The sequence below is a fragment of the Cricetulus griseus genome, chromosome 9, assembly GCF_003668045.3.
Source record: "Cricetulus griseus strain 17A/GY chromosome 9, alternate assembly CriGri-PICRH-1.0, whole genome shotgun sequence".
Lineage (NCBI taxonomy): Eukaryota > Metazoa > Chordata > Mammalia > Rodentia > Cricetidae > Cricetulus > Cricetulus griseus.
This window is the reverse complement of record NC_048602.1, coordinates 18,421,786-18,447,321: the sequence shown is the minus strand read 5'-3', so window position 1 is coordinate 18,447,321 and position 25,536 is coordinate 18,421,786. Positions and strand designations below refer to the sequence as shown.

Below are 25,536 nucleotides of genomic sequence, written 5' to 3'. Positions count from 1 at the left end.
GTTAGGGGTTTGTTGGACTTGAGATTTTCTTTGGACGATGACTGTATATCCTCTAGCAAGTCTTCAACAACTGAGATTCTCTCTTCCATCTCTTGTATTCTATTGGTTATACTCACATCTTTACTTCCTGATATTTTATCCAGCCTTTCTTTTTCCAGCAATGCCTCATTCTGTGTTTTCTTTATTGTCTCTATTTCAGCTTTCATGCCTTGAACTGTTTCAAGTGCTTCCTTCACTTGTTTGGTGGTTTTTTCTTGGGTTTCTTTAGATTCTTTAAGAGGTTTGTTTATTTCTTGAATTTTTTGATTTGTCATTTCCTCCATTTCATGTAATTTTTGCTTGTTTTTCTTCTATTTCTTTAAGAGATTTTCTTGTTTCCCCTTTAAGGGTCTCTATCATCTTCCTAAGATAATTTTTGAAGTCCATCTCTTCTTCATCCTCTGTGTTGGGCTTTTCATATATTGTTGGTGTCGAGTCCCTAGATTCTGGTGGTGTCATATTGTTCTTTCTGTTGTTGAGTGTGTTCTTATTCTGTCTTCTTCCCATCTCTTCTTCCAGTGGGTGCAGGTGGGGTCTCTCTATCTCCTCTTGTGACCCACTGGTGTGTGTGAGCCAAGACTTCAATGTCTGCAACTCTGGATCATCTTGCCTCTCCTGGTAGGCTCCTCACTCAGTAGAGGTTGGGCAGGCAGAGTGGGAAGAGTGAGATGTTTCCAGACTCAGGGAGCTCCTCCCTGCCTGGGCAGGTCCAATCTATGCAGGTGCAGGCCGAGAGAAATCCAGGGATGGAGCAGATGTAGGTCAGGAGTAGAGTAGGAGAAGAGGGTACACTCACCTCGGTAGGTGTCTGGCCAATGGAGGGGGAAGGAAGAGCCCAAAAGTGTTTTAAAACATCACCAGAGGCTGTTGCAAGCATGACTGTTTGTGTTGCTTCTCCTTTGCTTGTTCCTTGAGTGTGTTGGGGGAGGCTGTCCTGGCACTTTCTTCAGGAGTATAGGATACATGAGCACCCTTGTTACCTTCTACATAGTATAGTTTTCTACCTCAATTGTTCCTCATTCACATCATTGACTTACCTGTAAAGTCCCTCTGAAGATACAGAAGTGGGAGGTTCTGCAGCAGGCAGAATGCAGGATGCTGTGAATAGAGATGGGCAGAACTTGAGGGCTTGGCTAATCATGGTGATGAAGGAGAAATGGGTGTGATGGACACTCCAGAGAGAAATCATCCATCAGGCCTCTCGTTCCCTTTCCCATCACAGAAATCTCATGTGTTTTCCATTGTCATTTACCTCTACCCTTCTTCCCAGTCTCTCCTCCCTTAGTCCTCACAGAGAGTCCACTGGGAAAGGGTAGAGGACATTCTACTCCAGTGAGTCACCCTGACTTTCTGGCCACTTCCCTCCCACACTAAGCCTTGCCTGTTTCTCCCTTATTCCTATGCTTAGGTTGATACAACATTTCCTTTCCATTCATGCACTCTACCCTCTATTTATTCAAAGTGTATTTGGGATCTTGATGTTTGTTGATTTTGTTATAAGTTTCTACTACCCAAATCATTTTAATGGAGAGGAAACTGTTGCCCATGCCAAGCAAGTATTCTCTCTGTCTCTGTCTTTCTCTCTCTCTCTCTCTCTCTCTCTCTCTCTCTCTCTCTTTTAATTTTGTTTTTTTAAGAGAGGGTTTCGCTGTGGCTTTGGAGGCTGTCCTAGAACTAGTTCTTGTAGACCAGGCTGGTCTCAAACTCGCAGAGATTCACCTGCCTCTGCCTTACTTCTTTATTTTTAAAGATATATTTATTTATTGTTAATAAAGTGTTCTGCATGAACATATGCCTGAAGGCTAGAAAAGGGCACCAGATCTCATTATAGATGGCTATGATGTGTCATTAGGGCTTGGCTTTGAGGTTTACTAGCCCAAATCTAGGCCCAGTATCTCTCTCTCATGTTCACATTTCTTGGGATGAGTCACTGGACAGCCTCTGACACTTAGCTATGGAGGATATTACAAGCTAAAGTCACAAACATTGGGATTTGTTTCAGTAGAAACTCTGCCATTATTCTCTGTATAGTGGTTCCTCAGAAATGGAAGAACAGGAGAGGCCTCTCTGCCAGGATTCAGAAACAGATGAGAACTTGACGTTTCATTACTAAACTCAGGATCCTCCCCTCAAGCAAATCAGTTCCACAGATCAACTGTCTCCACCCACTTTTCCTGCATGGCCTCCCCTCAAACAGCCTTCTGGCCTTACTATTGGTTAAGAGCCTTGCCCAAAAAACCTCTTTCACATTCAGTTGCTGCTTTCCAGACTCCAGGAATTCAGACAGCCTTTTCTTCAGGGACTGTGAGAGCTGACCAGAGGCTGCTAAAGGCAGCAATTGAGTGAAGGGGTACTCTCTGGCTTCCAGATATTAGGCCTTCTGGGGAGCAAAACCTTGTGACCCGGATCACAATCATTGTACTGGCTATCTTATTGTTTCTTCTGCTGCAGGCCAGCTGTGTTTTCCACAGTTCACAGGAGCATAACATGAGAAGAAACAGAGTCTGGCAAGTTAGGCTTCAACTCTTCATAGACACTGCCTGGAGTGCATGGGATCCTTCACCATCAACATCACCGGTTGTCATGGCCATGCCCATGTGTGTGGGATCTCCAGTGTAGGCTTTCTTCACTACCACCGGCATTCCCATCACCAGCATCACATTCCTCATTGTCTCCATCATCTCCACCACCACAATTATGGATCCTAACACTGAGGACAATGTATGGTATCCATCTGGCACTACCCCCCATCCAGCAAGAAAATGAGTAGATCCTGATCTTTCCAAAGAAAACAACGTATCTCTGATGTGAATCATGTCTCTGGGACCTGAGTCCTACTTGGCTTCCATTTGTATTTGAGCCCATATCCCAGTGTACAACAGACCCGGGAACCATTTGCACAGCCGTATACACTGTAGGGCTTCGGCCTGAAGCGGGGCTGGATTGACACACCCTACATTATGACTACATATACTGGTTATCCTGCAAGTAACAAAGATGTCTGTTAGAGCCAGGGAAGTGTTCATCTAATATAGAGGCCCTGTGATACCCTTACAGGTACAGAATGTGTATGGCCATACATTGCTGCTTGGTCATGAGAAATAAAAGCCAACAGAAAACCTCAATTCCTTGCAAAATGGTTCTTAATTGTAGCAAAATGGGAGGAGGGTTTCATTAGGGCTGTGTCGAAAAGCCCTGGGAACAATTCTGGGATGAGGAGCTGGGTCTGAAATATACCTATCACAACTGGGGAGGTTTAGAAGGAACCTGACTAAGCTACAAGAAAATATTCATGTGGACATCCAGTGCTTTGGGGAAAGGACATTGGTGACCACCTAGACTGGTCCTGAGCACTCTGCTTCCAGTGCTCCTATGAGCCTGGTCAAGGCCAGGTACTCCCCCTTGGCAACACTGAGTTCACTGTTCCCTTCAGGACTCTGTAGGGATTCTCATCCAGACCTTGATTCTACAGCCAGTCCGTCTGAAGAATAATAGAAGTGGCTCAAAAGAATAGAGGGAAGGAAGTGTTATTTAAATTGCTTGGATTTATGGGTGGCCTTATGAGAATACTTGCTGCCTTTAATCCCAGCATTCAGGAGGCAGAGGCAGGTGAGTTTGAGACCAGCCTGGTCTAAAAGAGCTGGTTCCATGACAGCCTACAAAGCTATAGAGAAACTCTGTATCAAAACACACACACACACACACAGACACACACACACACACACACACACACACACACACACACACACACACACAAAGTAGTTATTTTTAAAAAGTAACTGAACTTATCATTAAACCAAATTACTCTCCTTACAGTACTTCAATCATAATAGAAGAACTGGATAAAATGGTGTGGCCCTTCCTAACATGATTGTGTTTTCCAGGTTTAAGATGTATGTGGGTAGTACTTGGTATAAAGCCTTTTCAACTTTCTAACAGATATCATGTATTACAATTATTCCCAGAATCTCTTATCTGACTCCAAGTCCCTTCCCCCCCCCCCATATACTCTTCATTGTATTCTAATACATGGCCTTTCTCCTAATTAGCCTCAGCTGTCAACATGACATAGCCTAGAGAAAACTGAGGGAACATCAGCTGAGGTTGCGCCTAGATCAGAATATCTGATTGCCGTGTCTGAGAGAGGTTGTGTTGATTATGATTGATGTTTGAAGTCTCTTCCTTTGAGCAGGCCATATCTCTAATAATGTAGGCTTGGGATGTATAATAGGGGCAGTTTAGCACTGGACAGTAAGAAAAAGAGATACCTAGGAAGCAAGGTTTCCTCTTGTTTTACCTTTATCTATTGCTTCAGTTTCTAGCCTAAGTTCCCACAAGAATGAACAGTGACATAGGGATATCAATCAAATAAACATGTTCACTACAAAGAGTTGCTTTTGTTTTAGAGAATTGAATCATAGCAACAGAGAAGAAAGTTGGAACAAAATATGGGACATCAAATGTGATTTTCTTGTTGTTTTGTTATCTAGCCCAGGGATGCCACTGATTCATGGCAGCTTTCTCCTCAGCTTCTGAGTGCTGGGGCTATGTGTTATGTACTCCTGTCAATCATAAAAGGTTAATGTTAGGCCAGAAGTGCTACATTTACTGCTTCTGGTAGAGTTAGAATTGAAAGCGATTCGAGTAATGAGAACTATATAACAGAGTCTGCAGAAACTTTGGTCATTTGGTTACATGCATTGTGCCATTCACAGAAGTGGGGGATAATATGGGATATTTTTTAAAAAACACCCAATGGTAACTAAATTAAATGCTTGTCAGGTTTGCAAGCAGAGCTTACTCCAGCTTACTCAACACCATCTGAGATACTGTGAATCACAGCAGTTAGAAAATGGATACTAGAAAATGGAATTTTAAACAAAAATGGTTTAATGTTGTTAACCATTAAATATGTAATTTGTAGCTCTGGAGTTTCACAGAAGGAAGAAGCCTCTACTTGGCATCATGAGGAATCTCCACACTAGAGGGGTTATTTGCTAATACATATATTCCATGTTTTTTAAAGTTTAAGGTTTTCACAGTCACCTGCCTACACTACTGATTGGTATTATAGGTTGTATAATACCTATATTATAGGTATTATTTATTGGTTGTATAATTATAGGTTGTATAATAAGGTTGCATCTTAAATTGCAAACTTCATATTGTGGCAAAGGCTTTTTGTAATATTTAGCTTTAGAGAAATTTCAAACTGATGTAAATAACTATATAGACAAGCAGATATTGTAAATTTTGGTAATTGTAACAAGTTGTGCTGTTTATAAAATTACTTTCAAAATTAAAATCCCCACCCATAAAGTTGACTTAAGCATGTTCAATATTAAACCTGAGTTACTTCTTTATGTTTGAAAAGAAACCACACAGAACAGTACGCTTGCATTGACATTCGGTGTCTGCCATTATTTTATAAAGTTCATTTACATGTATTTTTGACTCATCAGGTCAAAAACTGTTGCCGTACAAGTACAATAAGCTTGTTCCTACAAGCAAGTGGTAGAGAGAACCAAGTCCTGAAAGTGGTCCATTGGCCACTATATATGGTTTATACTATGTAAACACACTCCCAAATTACACAACACCTATCATACACAGACACATATACACGCACAACATACACATAAACAAAAATCCCCCTCACACGTATACACACATTTAGCAAAAACACACGTAAACAATAATACATACACACAAAGAGACACACAAACGAAAATAGACACATCACATAAAGCACAATACCACACACACATAAATACAAATATCATACAAATGTGCACACACAAACATATACACACACATACACCCACAAACACACTTTCAAAATCCTAAAGAACACTTAGGATACATCCTTTCAATAAATTTACACAGGACTGAATTTTTTTCAATTTGTTATTTATCCTTTGTGTGATATAGAACCATGTTCTGAAGAATTCTGACCTCATAGATCTAGTCTTTCTGTTAGCATAAAATGCATATTTACTAAGTATAAACTTGGAATATGTTGGTTCCTGAGGAGATGAATAAAATATATTTTATTTTATTATCATTGTCATAGAAGAATTATTTTGAGTCTCTATAAGCACCATGTTAAGGTTCAACTGTTGGCGGCACTGACAGACTCTTTACTTTTAAGTAATAAAACACTTTAATATTTCGATTTAATGAAAATAGACCCTGTTTTGATTTTTTCCCACACTTTCTTTGTGTATAACCCTCGGTGCTCTGACCTTGAATTAACCTCCTGCCTCTGACTCCTAAATGATGGGGATGAAGGCTTACTTCAGAATACCTGACCTTTCTTGAGGTTCTTTGAAACAGTCTCAACATGTATCCTTGGTGGGCCTGGCATTGATGAGTAGAGCAGGCTGGCAGCAAGCTCAGAGGTCTGTTTGCCTCTGACTCCAGATAGCATATATAGTTAAATTATATTCTGGCAATCTGGCTGAGATCTTTTTTATATGACCACTTAATGTTAATGTTGGTTGTGTTTTAAAAAGTGGTAGTAACACATGGTGACTCAACATTTCGGGGCAGGCTTACCTATTTTGTGACTTGGTCATTAGGAGGCCAAGGAGGCAGTGAATTTCATATTCACCTGAGGGTAGTCTTGTCTTGATGCTATAATCCCAAACCCAGCTGCTGTCCAGCTTATGATTTATTTATGTAAAATCTGAAAATATTTTGCCAACTTACTTAATTTGGTGTTTGCAGTGAATGTAGGGGCCCAACTTAAAAATGAGGTGAGCAAGAAATTAAGCATAGCCACAATTTAAGAGTGCCCTTGTCTCCAATTCAGCCAAGTGAAACATAAATGTTTAAATGTGAGCTACTGAGTCCATTTGGTATTTCTTTTATTTATATGATAACAGGGGAGACCACTTTGCTTTGGATAACCAAATATGATTGCCAGGCAAAAAACAATTCTCCCTCTGCCAATAATCATTAGTTTCTTCTAATGCTTTTTTATGGAACAAGGTCTCATTAGCTGCTCCCACCAACAATCTCTGTTAGTATGTCTACTGGCAATGTGTTCTCCCTCACTGGAAATCTTGCAGGGCTCAGGATCTGTCTACCATGCCATCTGTGCCTTTCCCTCCACAGTTTCAGGTATAGCCTGATTTCCACCAGTGAGATTACTGGACATGGCCATGATTCTCTTCCCTGAAGACTTCGGTGCCTTTTTTGGTGGTGCCTCTAACATGGCTCAGAGATGTGTGAACAGCCGGGAATAATTCCTGAATCCTGTCATCCAATTGTGATTAAAGGCATGTGACTCATAGCCATCACCTCATCAGCTACAGCATTTAGCCTGCCCTACACACTTGAGGTATCATTCCCTTACTCAATAAGCACTTAAAAATAGGTGCTTATTAGGGAAATAAATTACAGAGATAAGATTAAATAACCACCGAGGCCTTCCTACTCCAGAAGAAGCAGTCTCTGCCCTTACCATACCACCACTAGAAAAGAACCTGGTTATCTGCCTGCATTTTACCCAGATTATGAAATACGGAGTCTTAAGAAATAGTGTTTCAGCCGGGCGTTGGTGGCGCACGCCTTTAATCCCAGCACTCGGGAGGCAGAGGTAAGTGGATCTCTGTGAGTTCACGACCAGCCTGGTCTACAAGAGCTAGTTCCAGAACAGCCTCCAAAGCCACAGAGAAACCCTATCTCCCTGTCTCGAAAAACAAAAAACAAAACAAAAACGAAAGAAAGAAAGAAAGAAAGAAAGAAAGAAAGAAAGAAAGAAAGAAAGAAAGAAAGAGAATTTCTAGGTGTTGGACATAGCGAGGCACTGTCTCATAAACACTACTTCCATTGCACTGTGCAATGAAAATCCATTTTACAGGAATAGTCACAGAGCATACACCCCTGACCAGGATTATTGCCAGTTAGTAATGATAAAGACAGCACCAAATGGCAGATCAGGGATTCCCTTCCTATACTCCAAATTGCTCTTCACAGGGACAATAGATAGTGATCACCACTTTGCCTTTTGCCTGATCAGGACCCCAGGGCCCCTAAGAAGAGAGACCTGGGCCCAAGGTTATGCATCTAACAAATTTTCCAGTTTCTCAAATGCCCAAGAGAACTTCAGTAGCAATGTTGGCAAATAGTTCATTAGAAAGGAGAGCAAAACACACACTGTCCTATTCTAGCCCGGCCCTTTTTCTAAGATCCTCCAGCAATCTTCGATGCATCCTCCTAATGGGAATAGGGAGGCAAACCCTTGGGAGTAATTGCCTCAACTGAAAAAACTAGAAGCAGAGAGATGCAAACAAGAAGCACACAACATGGAATATTTGCATTCCCTGAATCACCTGGTGGGGCTGGAAATTGAAACCCATGTGCTGTGGAATATTATTTTTAAAATTTGTTTATCTTGAGGAGCATTTGTTTTAATGATGAAAGAAAGTGTTTCATTCCTTCCTTTTTTGTTGCATTTCTTTAACTCAGTGAAGCTGTGTTACATTGGCTATATAAAACACCTGATTGCTTTAATAGCTTAATGGCCAATAGCCAGGAAAGAGAAAGGATAGGTGGGGCTTACAGGCAGAGAGACTGAATAGGAAATCTGGAAAGCAAAGAACTCTAGCAGCATTGTGGAGGATGGAGAAAAGTAGATGACAGCCACACAGCAGGACACAGAGTAAGGAAAGAATAGAAATAGAGAAAGGTAAAAGTCTAGAGACAAAAGGTAGATTGGATAATTAGTTAAGAAATGCTGGGATGAAATAATCCAAACTAAAGCATGACATTAATAAGAAAGAATAAGCCTCTGTGGGTTTTATCTGGGAGCTCCCTGGCAGACCCCAAAAAGAGTATGGAGTATAAAAACAGTGTTTAAAACCAGCACCAGAGGCTGTTGCAAGCATGACTGTTTATCTTGCTTCTCCTTTGCTTGTTCCTTGAATTGTGAAGAGACTGTCCTGGCACTTTCTTCAGGAATATAGGATACATGAGCACCCTTGTTACCTTCTACATAGTATAGTTCTCTATCTCAATTTTTCCTCATTCACATCATTGGCTTATCTGTAAATACAGATACAGAAGTGGGAAGTTCTGCAGCCGGCAGAATGCAGGATGCTGTGATTAGAGAAGGGAAGAACCTCAGGGCTTGGCTAAGCATGGAGACGAAGGAGAAATGGGTGTGATGGACACTCCAGAGAGAAATCCGTCCATCAGGCCTCTCGTCCCTTTCCCATCACAGAAATCTCATGTGGTCGCCATTGTCATTTACCTCTCCCCATCCTTCCCAGTCACTCCTACCCTCTTCCTCACAGAGAGTCCACTGGGAAAGAGTAGAGGACATTCTACTCCAGTGAGTCACCTTGACCTTCTGGCCACTTCCACACTGAGCCTTGCCCTGTTTCTCCCTTATTCTTATGCTTAGGCTGAGACAGCATTTCCTTTCCATTCATGGGCTCTACCATTTATTCAAAGTGTATTTGGGACCTTGATTTCTGTTTATTTTGTTATAAGTCTCTCCACCCAAGTCATCTTAATGAAGAGGAAACTATTGTCCTTGCCAACCAAGTATTCTCTCTCTCTCTCTCTCTCTCTCTCTCTTTCTCTCTCTCTCTCTTGATTTTTCGAGACAGGGTTTCCCTGTGGCTTTGGAGGTTGTCCTGGATGTAGCTCTTGTACACCAGGCTGGTCTCGAACTCATAGAGATTCGCCTGCCTCTGCCTTACTTCTTTATTTTTTAAAAATTTATTTATTTATTATGTACACAATATCACAGAACATATCACAGAAGGCCAGAAGAGGGCACCAGATCCGATTATATATGGTTGTGAGCCAATGTGTGAGCTGGGAATTAAACTCAGGAACTCTGAAAGAGCATTCAGAGCTCTTAAACTCTGAGGAATCTCACCAGCCCATGAGTTCAGTTCCTTACACAACTTCTTGATGATCTGCTCTGTGGACCCAAGAAACGGCCAATCTGAACTTTTATTGGTCATCTAAAATTAATTACCTCACTAATCACTTTTAAAGACAACTACTGTCACAGCAGAAAAGAATTTGCTCTCTTTCTTTCCCATGGCTTTCTCTGCTGTGACTAAGCCTGCTTTACAATTGGTCACTGAACTCAATTCTAACACAGGTCCCATTTATTTGTAAATGAACCATAAAATCTGGAGAAGTTAGACGATACTGAATCACTGACTTATAATTTCCTTCCTTAAGACCAGTGAAGGCTCATCCAAGGAAGGAGTGGCAGGACTGTCTTCAAGCAATGAGCAGCAGAGGCAGGATTAAGTGTTTAAATAAATTCCAAATTATATAGTGTGAGGCAAGCCTGAGCTATAGGATTCATTGACCTAAACCAGTGGTTCTCAGCCTTCCTGATCTGTTACTCTTTAATACAGTTCCTCATGATGTGATGACCCCAAACTATAAAATCCTTTGCACTGCTATATCATCACTATTTTTTTTGCTGCTGTTATGAATTGTAATACAAATACCTGTGTTTTCTGATGGTCTGAGGCCAGTCATGTGCTAGGGTCATTCATTTGATTCCCCCAAATGAATCCCAAACACTCAAAGTTGAGAATCACTGCTCTAAACTGATATAAATAAATAAACAGCACTTGAGAAAAAAATTGAATGAAATTCTTAAACCCATGAACATTAAAAAATAGAAAGGAAAAGCAGTGACTGAGATCGTGGCCTGGGACCCGGGGATCTAACAGAGACCTTGTCACAATGCTACTTTGCAAAAGACTGGAAATGCAGCACTTCTGGAATCAATATACCTTTATGGCACACTAGGACTTAATGTTGGTTGTGTCCTTTGAGCAGCATTTAGAGGCCTGCTGTTTTAATGGAGGGATAGGCATTTCTGCTGGCTTTAAATTTGGGTTGTCTTCTTTGTTATTGGAATATAGCTGGTTAAACCCAAGGAAGAAACATATACATCTAATCATAATGTATTCTAACAGTCATGGTTAGCATACTACTTGTATTTCAGATGCAGTGCTCCATTACCTAAATTATATATTGTGACTTAATGTCTCTTAAGTACTGGTAAATCTGTAAAGTATTCATTCTGCTGCCGTCACATCTACACTTCCATATCACAGTTTAGCAGTAGAGTGCTCCTCTACACAGGAAATAGTGTTTACAAGCTCCACATAACTAACTCCAAGTGTATTCAAAACACAAATATTAAAAGATCAAAGTACAGAACTTCTGGGAGATATTAAAATGACCAGGGCTCTCTGAGTTTGGCAAAACTGTGTTTCATAGTGACATAACAAGCACTAAGGGTGCCTGCATTTAGCACTGATGTCATCAAGGATTTTTCAAAGAACATAACCAATCCCAATGCTCTGCATAGGGGCAGCCTGCAAAGTGAACCTACTCAGGGTCTTCTAGCTGGCCTAGAGAATTGCAAAGACCATTCTATCATATAGAAATAAACTGTTGCATACAGGATGATGAGAACCACGCAGGATAATGAAAGACTAGGCAGGAACATGGCAAACTCCATGCAGGATAATGCAAGACCAGGCAGGAATAGGACAAACACTGCCTCTGGCAGCTTACTCCCACCCAGCTGTGGGAGGACCCTCCACACTGGTTTCCAAGTCTCCACTGGGCACTTCTCCCAGTCTGGGGATAGTAGCCCCAAGGTCACAATGTTGCATCTTTCCATCACCTCTATGCTCAGCTCCCTGCAGCAGCACACATAGGACAGCCCACAAGACCCCTACAACAGTTTCTCTGCAAAACAAATCATGAAGATGGAGGCAGGAAGGACCCAGCAAGTCTTCTGACTGGCAGATCACCTGGAGGGCCTATTGCTTAATGAAGCCTGAGTGACAAGAGCTTCTCCCATAGGCTTCCACTGTGCTATAATCACAGAACAATGGTTCCTGAATCTGCCTTCCAACTCAGTCCTTTTCTACACCAGCAGGGATATGCATATCAATAGCACTTGCATCTGGCTGGACCAGCAGACCTTGCTCTCTCCCTGGTCTCAGTAGGCACTTCCTCCTCTTTGTTCAGGACACAAAGTAGCTAGCAAACTTTTACAGCCCTCTATACTATGTACAGTAGAATGAATTTCTCTCATTCAGGTGATAGATTAGGCAAAATATTAACAACTAAAGAGAGATTTCATGAAATAATAGGAGAGGTTTGTTATGTGGCTTCACACTGAGTTCAGGTGAAATGAACTTACTTTTTATCTAGTTGCAATAGGTTATTCAGACAACAAGGAAAAAAATCAGGAACTAGATCACAAACAAAATAACAGGAATTTCTCCCATCAGAAAGATGGATGATGGCTCCATTGCTTTTGGAGTTATATTTCTGAAATTCAGAGCAAACTGTTGACAAATGAATAGTCATACAGAGTAGTCCTCATGGAAAGTTCAATACTTAGAGAATAATGGACCAAGGAAAAATGTCTTTAGAAGCACAGCATCCTCACTGGGGAGTAGAAAAAAAAAAAAAAACTTCAATTGCATTATTCATGGTTCACAACAGGACTGGTAGAATGAATCAATAAACATCTATGGAAATGGATTTATTAGAGTATCTTAGGTCTTGGTCCTGATAGTCCAACTACAGTTGCCATCCAATAAAAAATTGAAGAATCCAGGAGTTGTTCTGTTCATAAGGCTAAATATCTCAGATAGTCTTCAATATACAACAAAATCTCAAGGAAGTGGCTCTAATTCTGATAAAGTTAGCCAGGGCTAGGACAAACAGGCAAAGAGAGAGCTTCCTTCTTCAATATCCTTTATATATGTAGGCTGCCACCAGAAGGTCTGATGCAGATTAAAGGTGGAATTTAATCTTTGGTTTTTGTTTGTTTGTTTGTTTGTTTGTTTGTTTGTTTGTTTTTGGTATTTTTAAGATAGAGGTTTTCTGTGCAGCCATGGAACTCATTCTGTGGACTGAAACTCAGAAAATTCAAATGCTTCTGCTTACTGAGTGCTGGGGTTAGAGGTGTGCAGCAGCCATCAAGCAGCTGAAGGTAGATATCAACTCAAGTCATCCATATTAAATATGAGTCTTTAATTTCAAAACCTACTGAAAAGTCCCACACAGGTGTGCCCACCTTTATGAGTTTTATTTAAACCCAGAGGTAGTCAGTTTGACTATCAAGAATAGCCAACAGAACAAGCTAGGCAGAAGAATTCAGCAACAGTTATTACCTAAAGGAGGCAGGGGAAAACTGGGAGTTATTTCCAAAACACCAGTTTTCCTAAGCAAAAAAAGAAAAAAAAGAAAAAGAAAAGAAAAAAAGAAACAAAACAACAACAAAAAAAACCACGTGAATCTTACTTAGGGAGTGTAGACACATTCATGTAGTATTCTCCCTAAGCAGGAATATATTAAAAAAATAAAATCCATTTATAAATGTGATCACAGTGTAAAATAAGAGACATTTAGGGACATTTTTACTTCAAAGTCATGCAGAAACATAAGTTATAAAAATGATGGAAAGAACTGCCTTTGGCATGTTCTTCTTATGTCACAAGTTCTTACCAGAACATCAGGTAAAATACACTGCTATCAGGTAAAATACACTGCATAGGCCACTTCTCAACTTGATGTTTGTTCTAAAAGATAACTACAATGGCATAATTCTCACAGACATAAATTACTCAGAAGCCAAATACAGAAAACTTCAAAGAAATGCTACTTAATGTCACTGTATACTCTACTCTTTGATGAATAGTTATAATGAGCCCTATTAACCTCAGAATAAAGCTGCTTTTGCTTCTGAGTAGGCTGGCTAGGCAGATCGTCACAGCTGCTTCCATGCAAGACCAGAGGAACTTTATTTTAACTACCACTGATTGCAGTGTTTCTCAGGGCTATAATATCATTTGTCAAATTCCATTTTTTACTGTTTCTAACTTTGAAAAAAATAGTTATATTGGTGTTTGGCCTGCATGTGTTTGTGCAGAGTACTTACAGATGCCAGAGTAAGGCAGGAGATGGTAGGGACATGAGATACAGCGAATAGTTAGCTGACTTCTCAGGTCTGAAAATGGAATCTGGGTCCTCTGTAACAACCCCAGGTGCCACTAATTGCTGAGCCATCTCTCTAGCCCCTATTATTATTTAAAATTTATTTCTATAAGTTGATTATTGGAAGATATTTTATTACTTTTCCCTTTTATCTCTTCAATGACTCCCTTCCCAAACCCCTTACAAACTCCTATGTTTTAAGTATTGAAAGACCCCCTAATACCAACCAGTATGTATTTAAAAACCACCCTAGCCACACACACACAGCTCTGGGAAAAAGAACACATGAAATGTTCAGTCATGATGACCAGTCACTGGATATTGTTATTATTACTAGTTTCCAAAGAATGTTATTATCTTCAACAACTGTCTGGTTTCCAAAAATTGTTGAGTTACCCAGCTCCAGAGAGCCATAACCACCCAAGTTTTAAAAGTAAATATAGGTCACTATGTTCCCAGAAAAATCACCAACTGTCCCATGGCCCCTTGCAGGTGTAATAGGTGATCTTGGCCTGGTAGGTACACAAGGTGATTAGAAGATTTAATGAAAACTTTAGCTTGAATTCATTTGTGTGATATTTTATCCCTGAATCTTTCTTAATATTTACATGTCAGAACAAAGTGAATAAGGTTGAGTTTAAGAGAAATGGATTGATGTCTTAGACAATACATTGCTTCTGTTGGATGGTTATTACTGTTCACTCCTTCAGGGCTAAAGAACAAAGAACACAAGTAGAAAGGAAACAAAAATCTCTATTTTGTTAAGAAAAAGAATATTAGGTAATTTCAGATGGCAGTCCACTGATGAAAAAGAGACAGCAAATTTCAAGGTTTTTAACACTATTAATGAAAAGGTTCTTCTCTACTTTAAATATAGTACAATTGTGAGACTCTATCTAGCTAAGCCTTTAGCAAATTAGCTCCTTGTCTCAGGATCAACGTTATACAAAAACTGTAGCAAATTTGATCCAAGCTTGGTAGGGTCCATCAAATTATGGCAGAATCACCTGGTTTTTGTTTGGTTTTTTACTGATTATGGGAACAGTAAACATGCAAAATGTAAAGATGATGAAATCTTGTGCTGTGATCTGTCTTTCACTATTGTACATATCTATGTCTGGGATAGTCAGAGCCCCAGTGAAGAGACTGTAAAATTCATTGCATGAAGCAATGGAGATGAAGCTGGTTTACATTTGTGACCACATGATTTTGATTTATCCAAGCTATGAGATATCTGCCATGGAGACTTTCATTTGCGGAATGGAAGGAGCAAAAGGACTATGGAGAGATGGAGACAGGAAGTAGTAAGGTGGAGCTGAGAGAGAATCTTGCTCATTTTTAGATGGAGGAATGGAAGAGGTAGGTTTCACTGGTGACTGCACAACTGGTTCCTGATCTTTCAGATTCTTGCCCCCATATCTGTCTTCTGATTTTTTTCTTGATAAAGATTAGTTATATTAACACTTTATCAGGTTCCTTAAAAGATATGCTATTAAATAGTAAGGGGTAATGAAGACTAACAGAGATAAATTAAATAGTAGATTATTACATTTACAATTTTTAAATGCTACTGAAAAGGAAACAACAACATTGGGAGATAGTAGATAAAAAAGAAACTGAATAGTTTAGAGATACATTCAGCTCAGAATAAAAACAAGATATGTGTTACTTCTGGGAGGAGGTTTTGCTTTTTTCCTACAGTGGGGAAATATAATAATCATCAAAATTGATAAAGATTATATTCAAACAAAATATTTCTTTATTAAAACAGACAATAGGTCATGGAACAGCATTAGTATTTAATCTAAACTCATTCATGAGACTAACAAATGTTTTTCATTGGTTTAAATATAACTTGCCAAAATTAAACTCCACAAAGATAGGGTTGAGACAGGGTTTTGTTTGGGACTTACAAAAACATAAGCACCTCCATAAGGAATCTAAAGATCACTGATGTAATGGCTTTCTAGGACTGTGTCTGCATGTCACGAGTGAGTAATGTTACTGGGTTCAGCTTTTCAGGGACAGTTTTGGTGTAGTAATGTTACTGACTAAGCTGTTTTTACATATCTAAATTATGTTTTACTATGCTCATTACAATTAGGCTTCTGATTCACATATATGTTTAACCATTAATAACAAAATTTATAATAGAATGCCTTGAAATTAATGACGGTATGGCTTATTTTTAGGCACCTGAAAAATGGGAAAAAAAAATAAAGTTTAACATGAACAAGTAATTAGAAGCAAAGTTCTTAAAACAGGCTTCCCAAAACATGTAACTGGTGTTAAAGAATTTCCACACCAGCTTCCCTGTACAATTTGAGGATAATGAACAATGTGTTAATTATTGCCAAATTGTGTGAAATAGAAGCTGAATACTTCATGTAATTTATCATGGGGCCTTAGGTGTGCCCAATCAAATATTTCATGGTCTAAAAACAAACTTAAAATTTAGTCTTTCTCAGTAGGATGGGTTCATTGTTTACTCACACAGAAGGATATATCATACTTCATTGTTAACCTTAATACACAGAGCCTCTGGTAGTATGAATGTAATTGGCAACCAAAAGCACAAAGGAAATGGCACTCTTAGGAGGTGTGGCTTTGTTCCTGCAGGTATGGCCTTGTGGATGCACATGTGTCACTCAGGGGGTGTATTTTGATATATGTTCAAGCCATGAACAGTGTCCCAGACCACTGAGGAAATCCAGAGAATCATCAGGTCATACTTAAAAAACCTGTATTCAACAATTTAGAAAGCACAGTCAGCCAGAAGCTACAGAAGCCTAGCACATACTTTAATCCCAGCAGTCACAAGACTGGAGATGTTATTACACACCATTTTATTTCTGGTTTATTTGGGGGAGGGTATTTATTTATTTATTGTAATTTTTATTTTAATTAGAAACAAGCTTGTTTTACATGTCAATCCCAGTTCCCTCTCCCTGTGCTCCTCCCAACCCCTTTCTTCTCCCCAGGGAGGTGAGGCCTTCCTGGGGGATCTTCAAAGTCTGTCATATAACTTTGAATAGGACCTAGACCCTCCACAGTGTCTAGGCTGAGAGAGTATCCCTCTATGTGGAGAAGGCTCCCAAAGTTCATTTGTGTACTAGGGGTAAATACTGATCCACACCTTTAATCCTTGGGCTCAGGATTAAGAGTTAGATGGATATCTGTGAGTCTAAGGCCACCAAGATCTATTCAAGAGTAAATCAGTCTAAAACTTATATATAATTCTTGCCTTTAATCCCAACATTAGGGAAAAATATAAGACAGAAGCAATGTCTCTGAGAGACATTCATTCTTCAGCCATGCTGAGGAAAGCATACAGTCTAAGGCTTGGTAAGAGCTCATGGAGACAGGAAAATCCCATTTGCCCTGATACAGTGGCCAGCTGCTTTGCTTCTCTGACATTTAGCTTAAAGCCTGAAACCAAGTTTCAGTCACTGGGTCATTTATTTTTTCATATTGCACATTAGTCTATGGGTACTATTCTCATTCAAACTACTACATATACTACATGATTACTGAACCATTTTACAAAAAAATAGAATGCTTTCATTAATAGATAACCATGCAATACAAATCCATGAAAGTATACAGAGAAAAATATATATGGGAATATACATACACTTTAATTTTCAATAGCATATTCCCCACATTCTACACAAAAATGTCTGTTCTATAAATCATTTCCATCTGTCCTTAGAGAGACGAGTGTTAAAATGTGCTTAAATACAGAATTTCTTTTGTTTGGTGACAAGTCGGCTTAACAATCTCATAAATCGTAGGGCATTCTAAATTAAAGACTGAACATCTGCCATACAGACTGCTTCCTCTGTTCTTTGTGTGTCCAAGCTCAGAAAGTTATTGGGTCAGGTTCAATATGTGCTTCTTTGAAAGACAAAACTGTTAGCAATCTAGACTGTTCTAATTTAACAGTGAGTAAAGGAACCTGAATATTCTATGTACATCCTGCACTTCTGAAACTTCATATCCATGACAGGAATTAGGAATCTCTGCTTATCTTCCTACCTAGAAGGAAAACAGACATAAAAAATAGAAAATGTAAAACATTCCATATTAAATTGAAATTTTAAATAATACTATGCCATTCCTTGAAGAATCAAGATAATCAGTATATGATATGTTTGCAACTGAATGAAGTATCACATAATATGTTCAGATATTATATTTTTGAGCAAGTGAACTAATGGAGAACTGGTTGGCAAAGAGTACTTATATTAAGGTGGATTTTGCAAACAATATTTTAAAGAAGAAAAATAGGTGGTTGAATGGAAGTATCTTCATTGTGTGAAAGTATGTGTGGTATGTGTGATATTTAAGCTATTCAAAAGAAACTTCAGAGAGAATTTATTCATTTGTCTAACTGAAAAACTGTGAAATAGTGGAATTTTATGTTGGAACATGGAAAGCAAAGGGAATGCTTCGTTGGAGACGTTGGTGAGGCATCAATTTCCTGCTGTGCCATAGCTGTAGGCAAGTATATTACTTACCCAGTGTGAGAAATACTTTCAGCTGGGGCTACCGCTCAGATTCCATCCATTTTTTTCAGATACAGGTTTCTGTTTTATTTTAATTATCAATCAGACTCAATTTAAAATGCCTGTGCACAGTATAAAAAGGGGACTGAAGTCACAAACCCAGGTGTTAGAGATAACCACCATCTGTTGAAAAAAACAGACACAATGCTAGAAAGGAAAAAGTAAGGGTTGATGTGTCTGTAAAAGTTCATGGATTTTGTATTTCTCCTGTGGCAAACCTTGCCAACTGAGGATGTTTTCAAACTGTTTTCCACTCTCTGAGTGTGGTAACGTGTAATGCAGGTGCTGCTGCCTTTGCACACAGAATAGTATCAGGAAGGTAGAGCTTTAAGATAAACTTCTTGACAGGATCCATAAAGAAGGAGATTGACAGATGGCTTGTTCTCAGGTAAATGTATGCACAAGGATGGGACAGTACACAGAGAAGTGTTTCATTAGCAGAGCTAAACATTCAGTATAGTTCCTCACAGGAAAAAAAAAATCTATGTTTTACAATAACAGACACAGAAGAAATCCAAAGAATCATCAGGTCATAATTTGAAAACCTGTATTCCTCAAAATTTGAAGATCTAAAGGAAATGGACAATTTTCAAGATAGATTTCACTTACCCAAGTTAAATCAAGAACAGATAAGCAATTTAAATAGACCTATAAACCCTAATGAAATAGAAGCAGTCATCAAAAGTCTCCCAACCTAAAAAAGCCCAGGTTCAGATGACTTCAGTGCAGAATTCTACCAGAAATTCAAGGAACAGCTTATACCAATTCTCCTCAAAGTATTCCACACAATAGAAGCAGAAGGGTCATTGCCAAACATTTTTTTAGGCTTCAATAACCTTGGTACCCAACCTAGACTAAGACACAACTAAGAAAGAGAACTAAAGACCAATATCCCTCATGAACATTGATGCAAAAATTCTCAATAAAATACTGGCAAATCGAATCCAAGAACACATCAGAGAAATCATTCACCATGATCAAGTAGCCTTAATCCCAAGGATGCAAGGATGGTTCAAATACAAAAATCCATCAGTGTAATCCACCATATAAACAGACTTAAAAAAAAAAAAAAAGATCATCTCACTAGATACTGAAAAAACCTTTGACAAAATCTAACACCCTACATGATAAGGGTCTTGGAGAGAACAGGGATAACAGGAACATATCTTAACATAATAACAGCAATAAACAGCAAGCTGACAGCCAATATCAAATTAAATGGAGAGAAACTCACAGCGATTCCTCTAAAATCAGGGACAAGACAAGGCTGTCCATTCTCCCCATACCTCTTCAATATTGTCCTTGAAATTCTAGCTAGAGCAATAAGACAACAAATGAGATCAAGGGGATACAAATTAGAAAGGAAAAAGTCAAACTCTCACTATTTGCAGATGATATGATAGTCTACATAAGTGATGTGAAAAACTCTACCAGGAAAATCCTACAGCTGATAAACACCTTCAGCAAAGTGGCAGGATACAAGATTAACTCAAAAAGATCTGTAGCCCTATTATATACAAATGATACATTTGTGGAAAAAGAAATCAAAGAAACATCACCCTTTACAATTGCCACAAACAACATAAAATACCTTGGGGTAATGCTAGCCAAAAAAGTGAAAGACATGTACCATAAGAATTTTGAGTCTTTAAAGAAAGAGATTAAACAAGATACCAGAAAATGGAAAGATCTCCCATGTTCCTGGATAGCTAGGATCAACATAGTAAAACTGGCAATCTTGACAAAAGCTATCTACAGATTCAGTGCAATCTCCATCAAAATCCCAGCACAATTCTTCACAGACCTTGAAAGAACAATTCTCAACTTTATATGGAAAAACAAAAGACTCAGGATAGGCAAAACAACCCTGTACAATGAAGGAACTTCTGGATGCATCACCATCCCTGACTTCAAGCTCTATTATAGAGCTATAGTCCTGAAAACAGCTTGGTATTGGAACCAAAATAGACAGGTGGACCAATGGAATCTAGTTGAAAGCCCTGATGTTAACCCACATACCTATGAACACCTGATTTTTGATGAAGAAGCTAAATTTATACAATGGAATAAAGAAAGGATCTTCAACAAATGGTGCTGGCAAAACTGGATGCTGGCATGTAGAAGACTGCAGATAGATCTATGTCTATCACCGTTCACAAAACTTCAAGTCCAAATGGATCAAAGACCTCAACATAAATCCAGCCACACTGAACATATTAGAAGACAAAGTGGGAAATACCCTTGAAGAGACCAATTCCTGAATATTACACCAGTAGCACAGACATTAAGATCAACAATTCATAAATGGAACCTCCTGAAACAGAAGCTTCTGTAAGGCAAAGGACACAGTCAGCAAGACAAAACAGCAGCCCATGGACTGGCAAAAGATATTCACCAACCCCAATTATGACAGAGGGCTGATTTCCAAAATATACAAAAAACTCAGAAGCTAGTCTCCAAAATACCAAACAATCCAATTAAAAACAGAACTAAATAGATATTTCTCAATAGAGGAATCTAAAATGGCTGAAAGACACATAAGAAAGTGTTCAACATCCTTAGCCATCATGGAAATGGAAATCAAAACAACTCTGAAATACCATCTAACTCCTGTCAGACTGGCTAAAATCAAAAACACCAATGACAGTTTATGCTGGAGAGGATGTGGAGAAAGGGGGACACTTCTCCACTGCTGATGGGAGTGCCAACTTGTACAGCCACTTTGGAAATCAGTATGGCAACTTCTCAAGGAAATGGGAATCAGTCTACCACAAGATCCATCAATTCCACTCTTAGGCATATACCCAAAAGATGCACATTCATACAACAAGGTCATCTGTTCAATGATGTTCATAGCAGCACTGTTTGCAAAAATCAGAACCTGGAAGCACCCTAGATGCCCCTCAACTGAAGAATGGATAGAGAAAATGTGGCTCATTTACACAATGGAGTACTACTCAGCAGAAAGAAAAAAACCAATTGAATCTTGAAATTCACAGGCAAATGGATGGAAGTAGAATAAACCATTCTGAGAGAGGTAAGCCAGTCACAAAAAGAAAAAAAGGGTATGTACTCCCTCAAATATGGATTCTAGACATAGAGCAAAAGATTACCAGCCCACAATCAACCCTGCCAGAGAAGCTAGGTAACAAGGAGGACTCTAAGAGAGACATACATGGTCCTCCAGAGAAGGGGAAAGGGACAAGATCTGAGAAAATTGGAAGCAGGGGAGGAGGGGGTGGAGAAAGAGCTAGGAGAATGAGAAGGGGATATGAGGAGGGGTGAGGAGGACACGAGGGAGCAGAAATGTTGAGTTGGGGGAAGAATAGAGGAAAACAAGAAAGGAGATACCATAATAGAGGGAGACATTTTAGGTTTAAAGAGAGATCAGGCACTAGGGAGATGTCAGAAAGCAAAATAATGACAAATAATGACCCTTACCTCTGTGTCTGGAGCCCTTACCAGGTTTTGACGGGGGAAGGACTCTCAGCGAGCTGGTTTTGACACAAGCATAAGCGTAAGCATAAGCAAACAATCCTAAGAACCACAGACAATAGGCTCACAGCCGGGGGTACCTTTTCTGCAGCAGCCTGCAGCAGGTTAGGGCTCAGGACTTTCGCTCCTCTGGATTCAGGCGGCGAGTCTCCTGAGGGCCTGTTGTCGTGGAATCAGGCTCAAAACAGGCAGCACTCAGCTTGATGGACTGGTTGTCTCAGGACATAGAGTCGTGGTACACTCTAAAATTCCCAGTTCTGAGCTGGTCCTTAAATAGTTCGCTAAATCGTGCTAATCACACTTTGCCACACTCCATACATTCTCACTCTCACCTACAATGGCTGGGCTGCATAGCAGACCTATGCTCCCTTTCCATTCATCTTTCTTCAGCCAGGCCTTTGCCTGCCTGGTTACAAGGCTCCTTACACCAGAGATACACATAAATACTCCCACAGGGTACTTAAACAGTTCCCCAGAGACAAGACTTGTGGTTTTTTGTGTCTCCCTTTCCACCTCCTCTCTAGGAGAATGCAAGGCCATCCAGGAGGACTGTATCCATTAAATGTGAGGTTTTTCTAATTCAGTTTGATTTGTTCTGATTTGGATTGCTGCATTCTCAGGGACACTTATTGTGGTGTAGAAACTTTTCAATTATATCCTGAGGACAAGGGGAAGTTCCTATGGAGACCAGGAAGATAGCAGGGTCTGTAACCCGAGCCAGGGGCCAGTGCCATTGAAATGCAAATCTTTGCATTGTGGGAGCATGGCCAGGCACCACAATACTGTGTCTTTAAACACACTCTTACCCTATGGGAGGTGGTCTTGTCACTCAAGCATCACTATCCAATCAGGCCCTCCATGTGACCTGCCAGTCAGAAAAGGTGCAGGGCTCTTCCTGTTGCCAGGCTTCGGGCTTGTCTTTGAAGAGGAGCCCGCGGGTTTTTGTTCTGTGGTGCCATTGCTGCTGCCGGTAGCTGAGCTGAGAGTTTCAGTGATCTGGGAAACTACAACATGGTGAGCTAGGGGATGCTGTCTGCAGATGGGGTGGAGCAGATGGTGAGGTGTGGCAGACAGTGTGTTGGGTATTCCCTGTATCTGGGTGAAAAGCTGTGGGCAGATTCCCTGTCTTGTGAACTCTCGTGTGGTCCATGTAAATTCTTTGACCTAGAGGGAGGTCTCTCAATAACTTTGCTCTGTGGGCTTAATCTGATCAGAGCATTGGAAGCAGGGACCTGTGTGAAGGAGCACCTTTCTAATCAAGTTCAACATTATTGATATATATACGTAAAGCAGCTTGCCTAACTGAGACAGGCCTTGTTTTTCCAGCATCGCCTTGACATTCACCACTTTGCATTTAACATTTACATGTAATCTCAATTCGTAGTTAATTTTATGCAGGTTGTCCACAGGCATCACATGTGTAGGGTGGTAGTCCCCTAATATGCCAAAATGTATAAAGAGTAGAATTGTTGATATAAAGAATTTACCAATGCTTAGGAAATAGTATGTCTCCCCAAATGGAATTGAGTTGAGGGAGGACTTCCTCTGAAACACCCAAAAGATAGTATATCCTAACCAACCTTGTTTGGATGCTAGGATACACATTTGTTCACTAGGATTGCCCAGGCATTTGGCTCCAAACCATTATAAAGAAGCCCTTCTGGATTTATAACAAGCCATTAGGCCCAGCCACATACCAAAAAACATGGCTCTGACATGATGCATAGGGAGGCATTAACAGGGTCACAACAACTCTAATATCCTTGTGTCATAAGATTGCATTTTTTTTTTTTTTTGAGAACAGCATAGTTTTGTCAGGTGGGCAATAAGTCACCAGGTAACAATTATTTTAAAATAAAACACTGTTGTGTTAAGAACTTACCTCATCAAGCAAGGGTTTCATTAGACCCTCAGGCTGGGGGTAGGAATATTCTTGGGAGAGTTAGTAAGAGTTAGGCCTGGGGCCTAGGGCTTGGGAGCTTTCCCTAAGGGCCTGATGTATTGACAATGAAACAGAGCGCCTTCTCTAAAATCTGCAATATGTGGGAGAGAGCTGGTAATGTTCTGGGACCAGGGACTTTGAAGGTTTGCTTCAAATCCTGAGAACCCAACTCTTCCCACCATTTGGAACTATTGTTTGCCCTAAGTCCACTGTGTCTTGAGTCAGTCAAGTTCTTTAGATACTAGGTTTCCCTTGTGTGGCATTGTTTGACTAGCCTCCTGAATTTCTACCATTGTATGATAGCTTTTGATGAATTCATACAATTCTCCCATATCCTTCCATCCTCCCACCCCATTTATTTTGTATATAAGAAGATGCTATTCTTCTTAAGAAGCTTAGTTATTCTGGGGCATATTCTCTGCAATACCTCCCCAACATAGCATTTATCTTTTCTACCTTCCACATGTCCTGTCTTTCATATCCCCTATGACCTTCACCTCAGGACTTTGTCCCTCAAGAATGACCTGTTGTTTCAGGGCAATGGCATACTTACTAAATAATTTAAGGAATATCCTGGCTGTGTGATTGTATTTTATTTCATTTTATTTTATTTTTTCCTCAGATTTTTTAAAATTTGAATTAGAAACACGATTGTTTTACATGACAATCCCAGATCCTTTCTCCCTCTCGTCCTCTCCTACCACACCCCCCAACTAAAACCCTACCTATCACATATCCTTTCTGCTCCCCCAGGATGGTGAGGCCTTCCATAGGTTGTCAGTGTGATTGTATTTTAGTTAACTGCTAGTATCCAATTCTAAGGATTGGTATTTTTCTGGTGTATGGTGTTTATCTTTAGAGAAATGTTATAAAAATCTTTAGTGTGCTCTAATACAAGTCTCTAGTCTTGGAGCACATAGACATAAGTCCTTTTTCACATTTGCAGAATAATTTTTGAGATTATAAAACTTACCAATACCTCATTGTTTTCTAATTCCTGACCTGTTTTTTCTTTAACTCAGTTACACAGGAACAACAATTACTCTGTGAATGTGGCCTGCATTTGGTTGCAGTACTTCCCAGCTCTGAGGCAATTGATTTGCTGCACAGGACATTGAGTGTGTAATGAAATGTGCAAACAAAGGGCCCTGTTCTTTGGATGAGGAACAGGACATGTTGTACAAGAGAGGAAGAATGTCTACTAAACTGCAAACTTTCTAGACTAGGGCTCTGTCTACTGGGCTGGAAGGGCAAAGGACTGTGCTGTCTGAGTCATTTGATCTCTGATCACCCAGTAGGGAAGCTACTAATAAGAGTCCTTGTAGGGTGGCCCTAGCCAATGTGGGGATTTTGGGTGGGGGGCATTAGCAGTCAGGAGTACTAGTGTCAGGTTATTTGTGGGTTCTTCCCATAGTTTCTTCTGCCTTTGCTGAAATGAGTTGTAAGAAACCACACCATGGTGAGTGTATGGTGTGCAGA

The 25,536-nt window shown here is 39.8% G+C and overlaps 1 protein-coding gene across 1 annotated transcript in view; it reads left to right on the top strand.

Annotated features, from left to right (window-relative positions):
* The first annotated feature begins 23,029 nt into the window (after positions 1 to 23,029).
* Positions 23,030 to 25,536, top strand: part of LOC113830716 (zinc finger protein 431-like) — a 34,052-nt gene continuing 31,545 nt past the window's right edge. Inside the window, exon 1 of the mRNA XM_035449514.1 lies at positions 23,030 to 23,129. Coding sequence (XP_035305405.1) covers positions 23,127 to 23,129 — 3 coding nt within the window. The 5' untranslated portion in view covers positions 23,030 to 23,126. The remainder of the gene's footprint in view (positions 23,130 to 25,536) is intronic.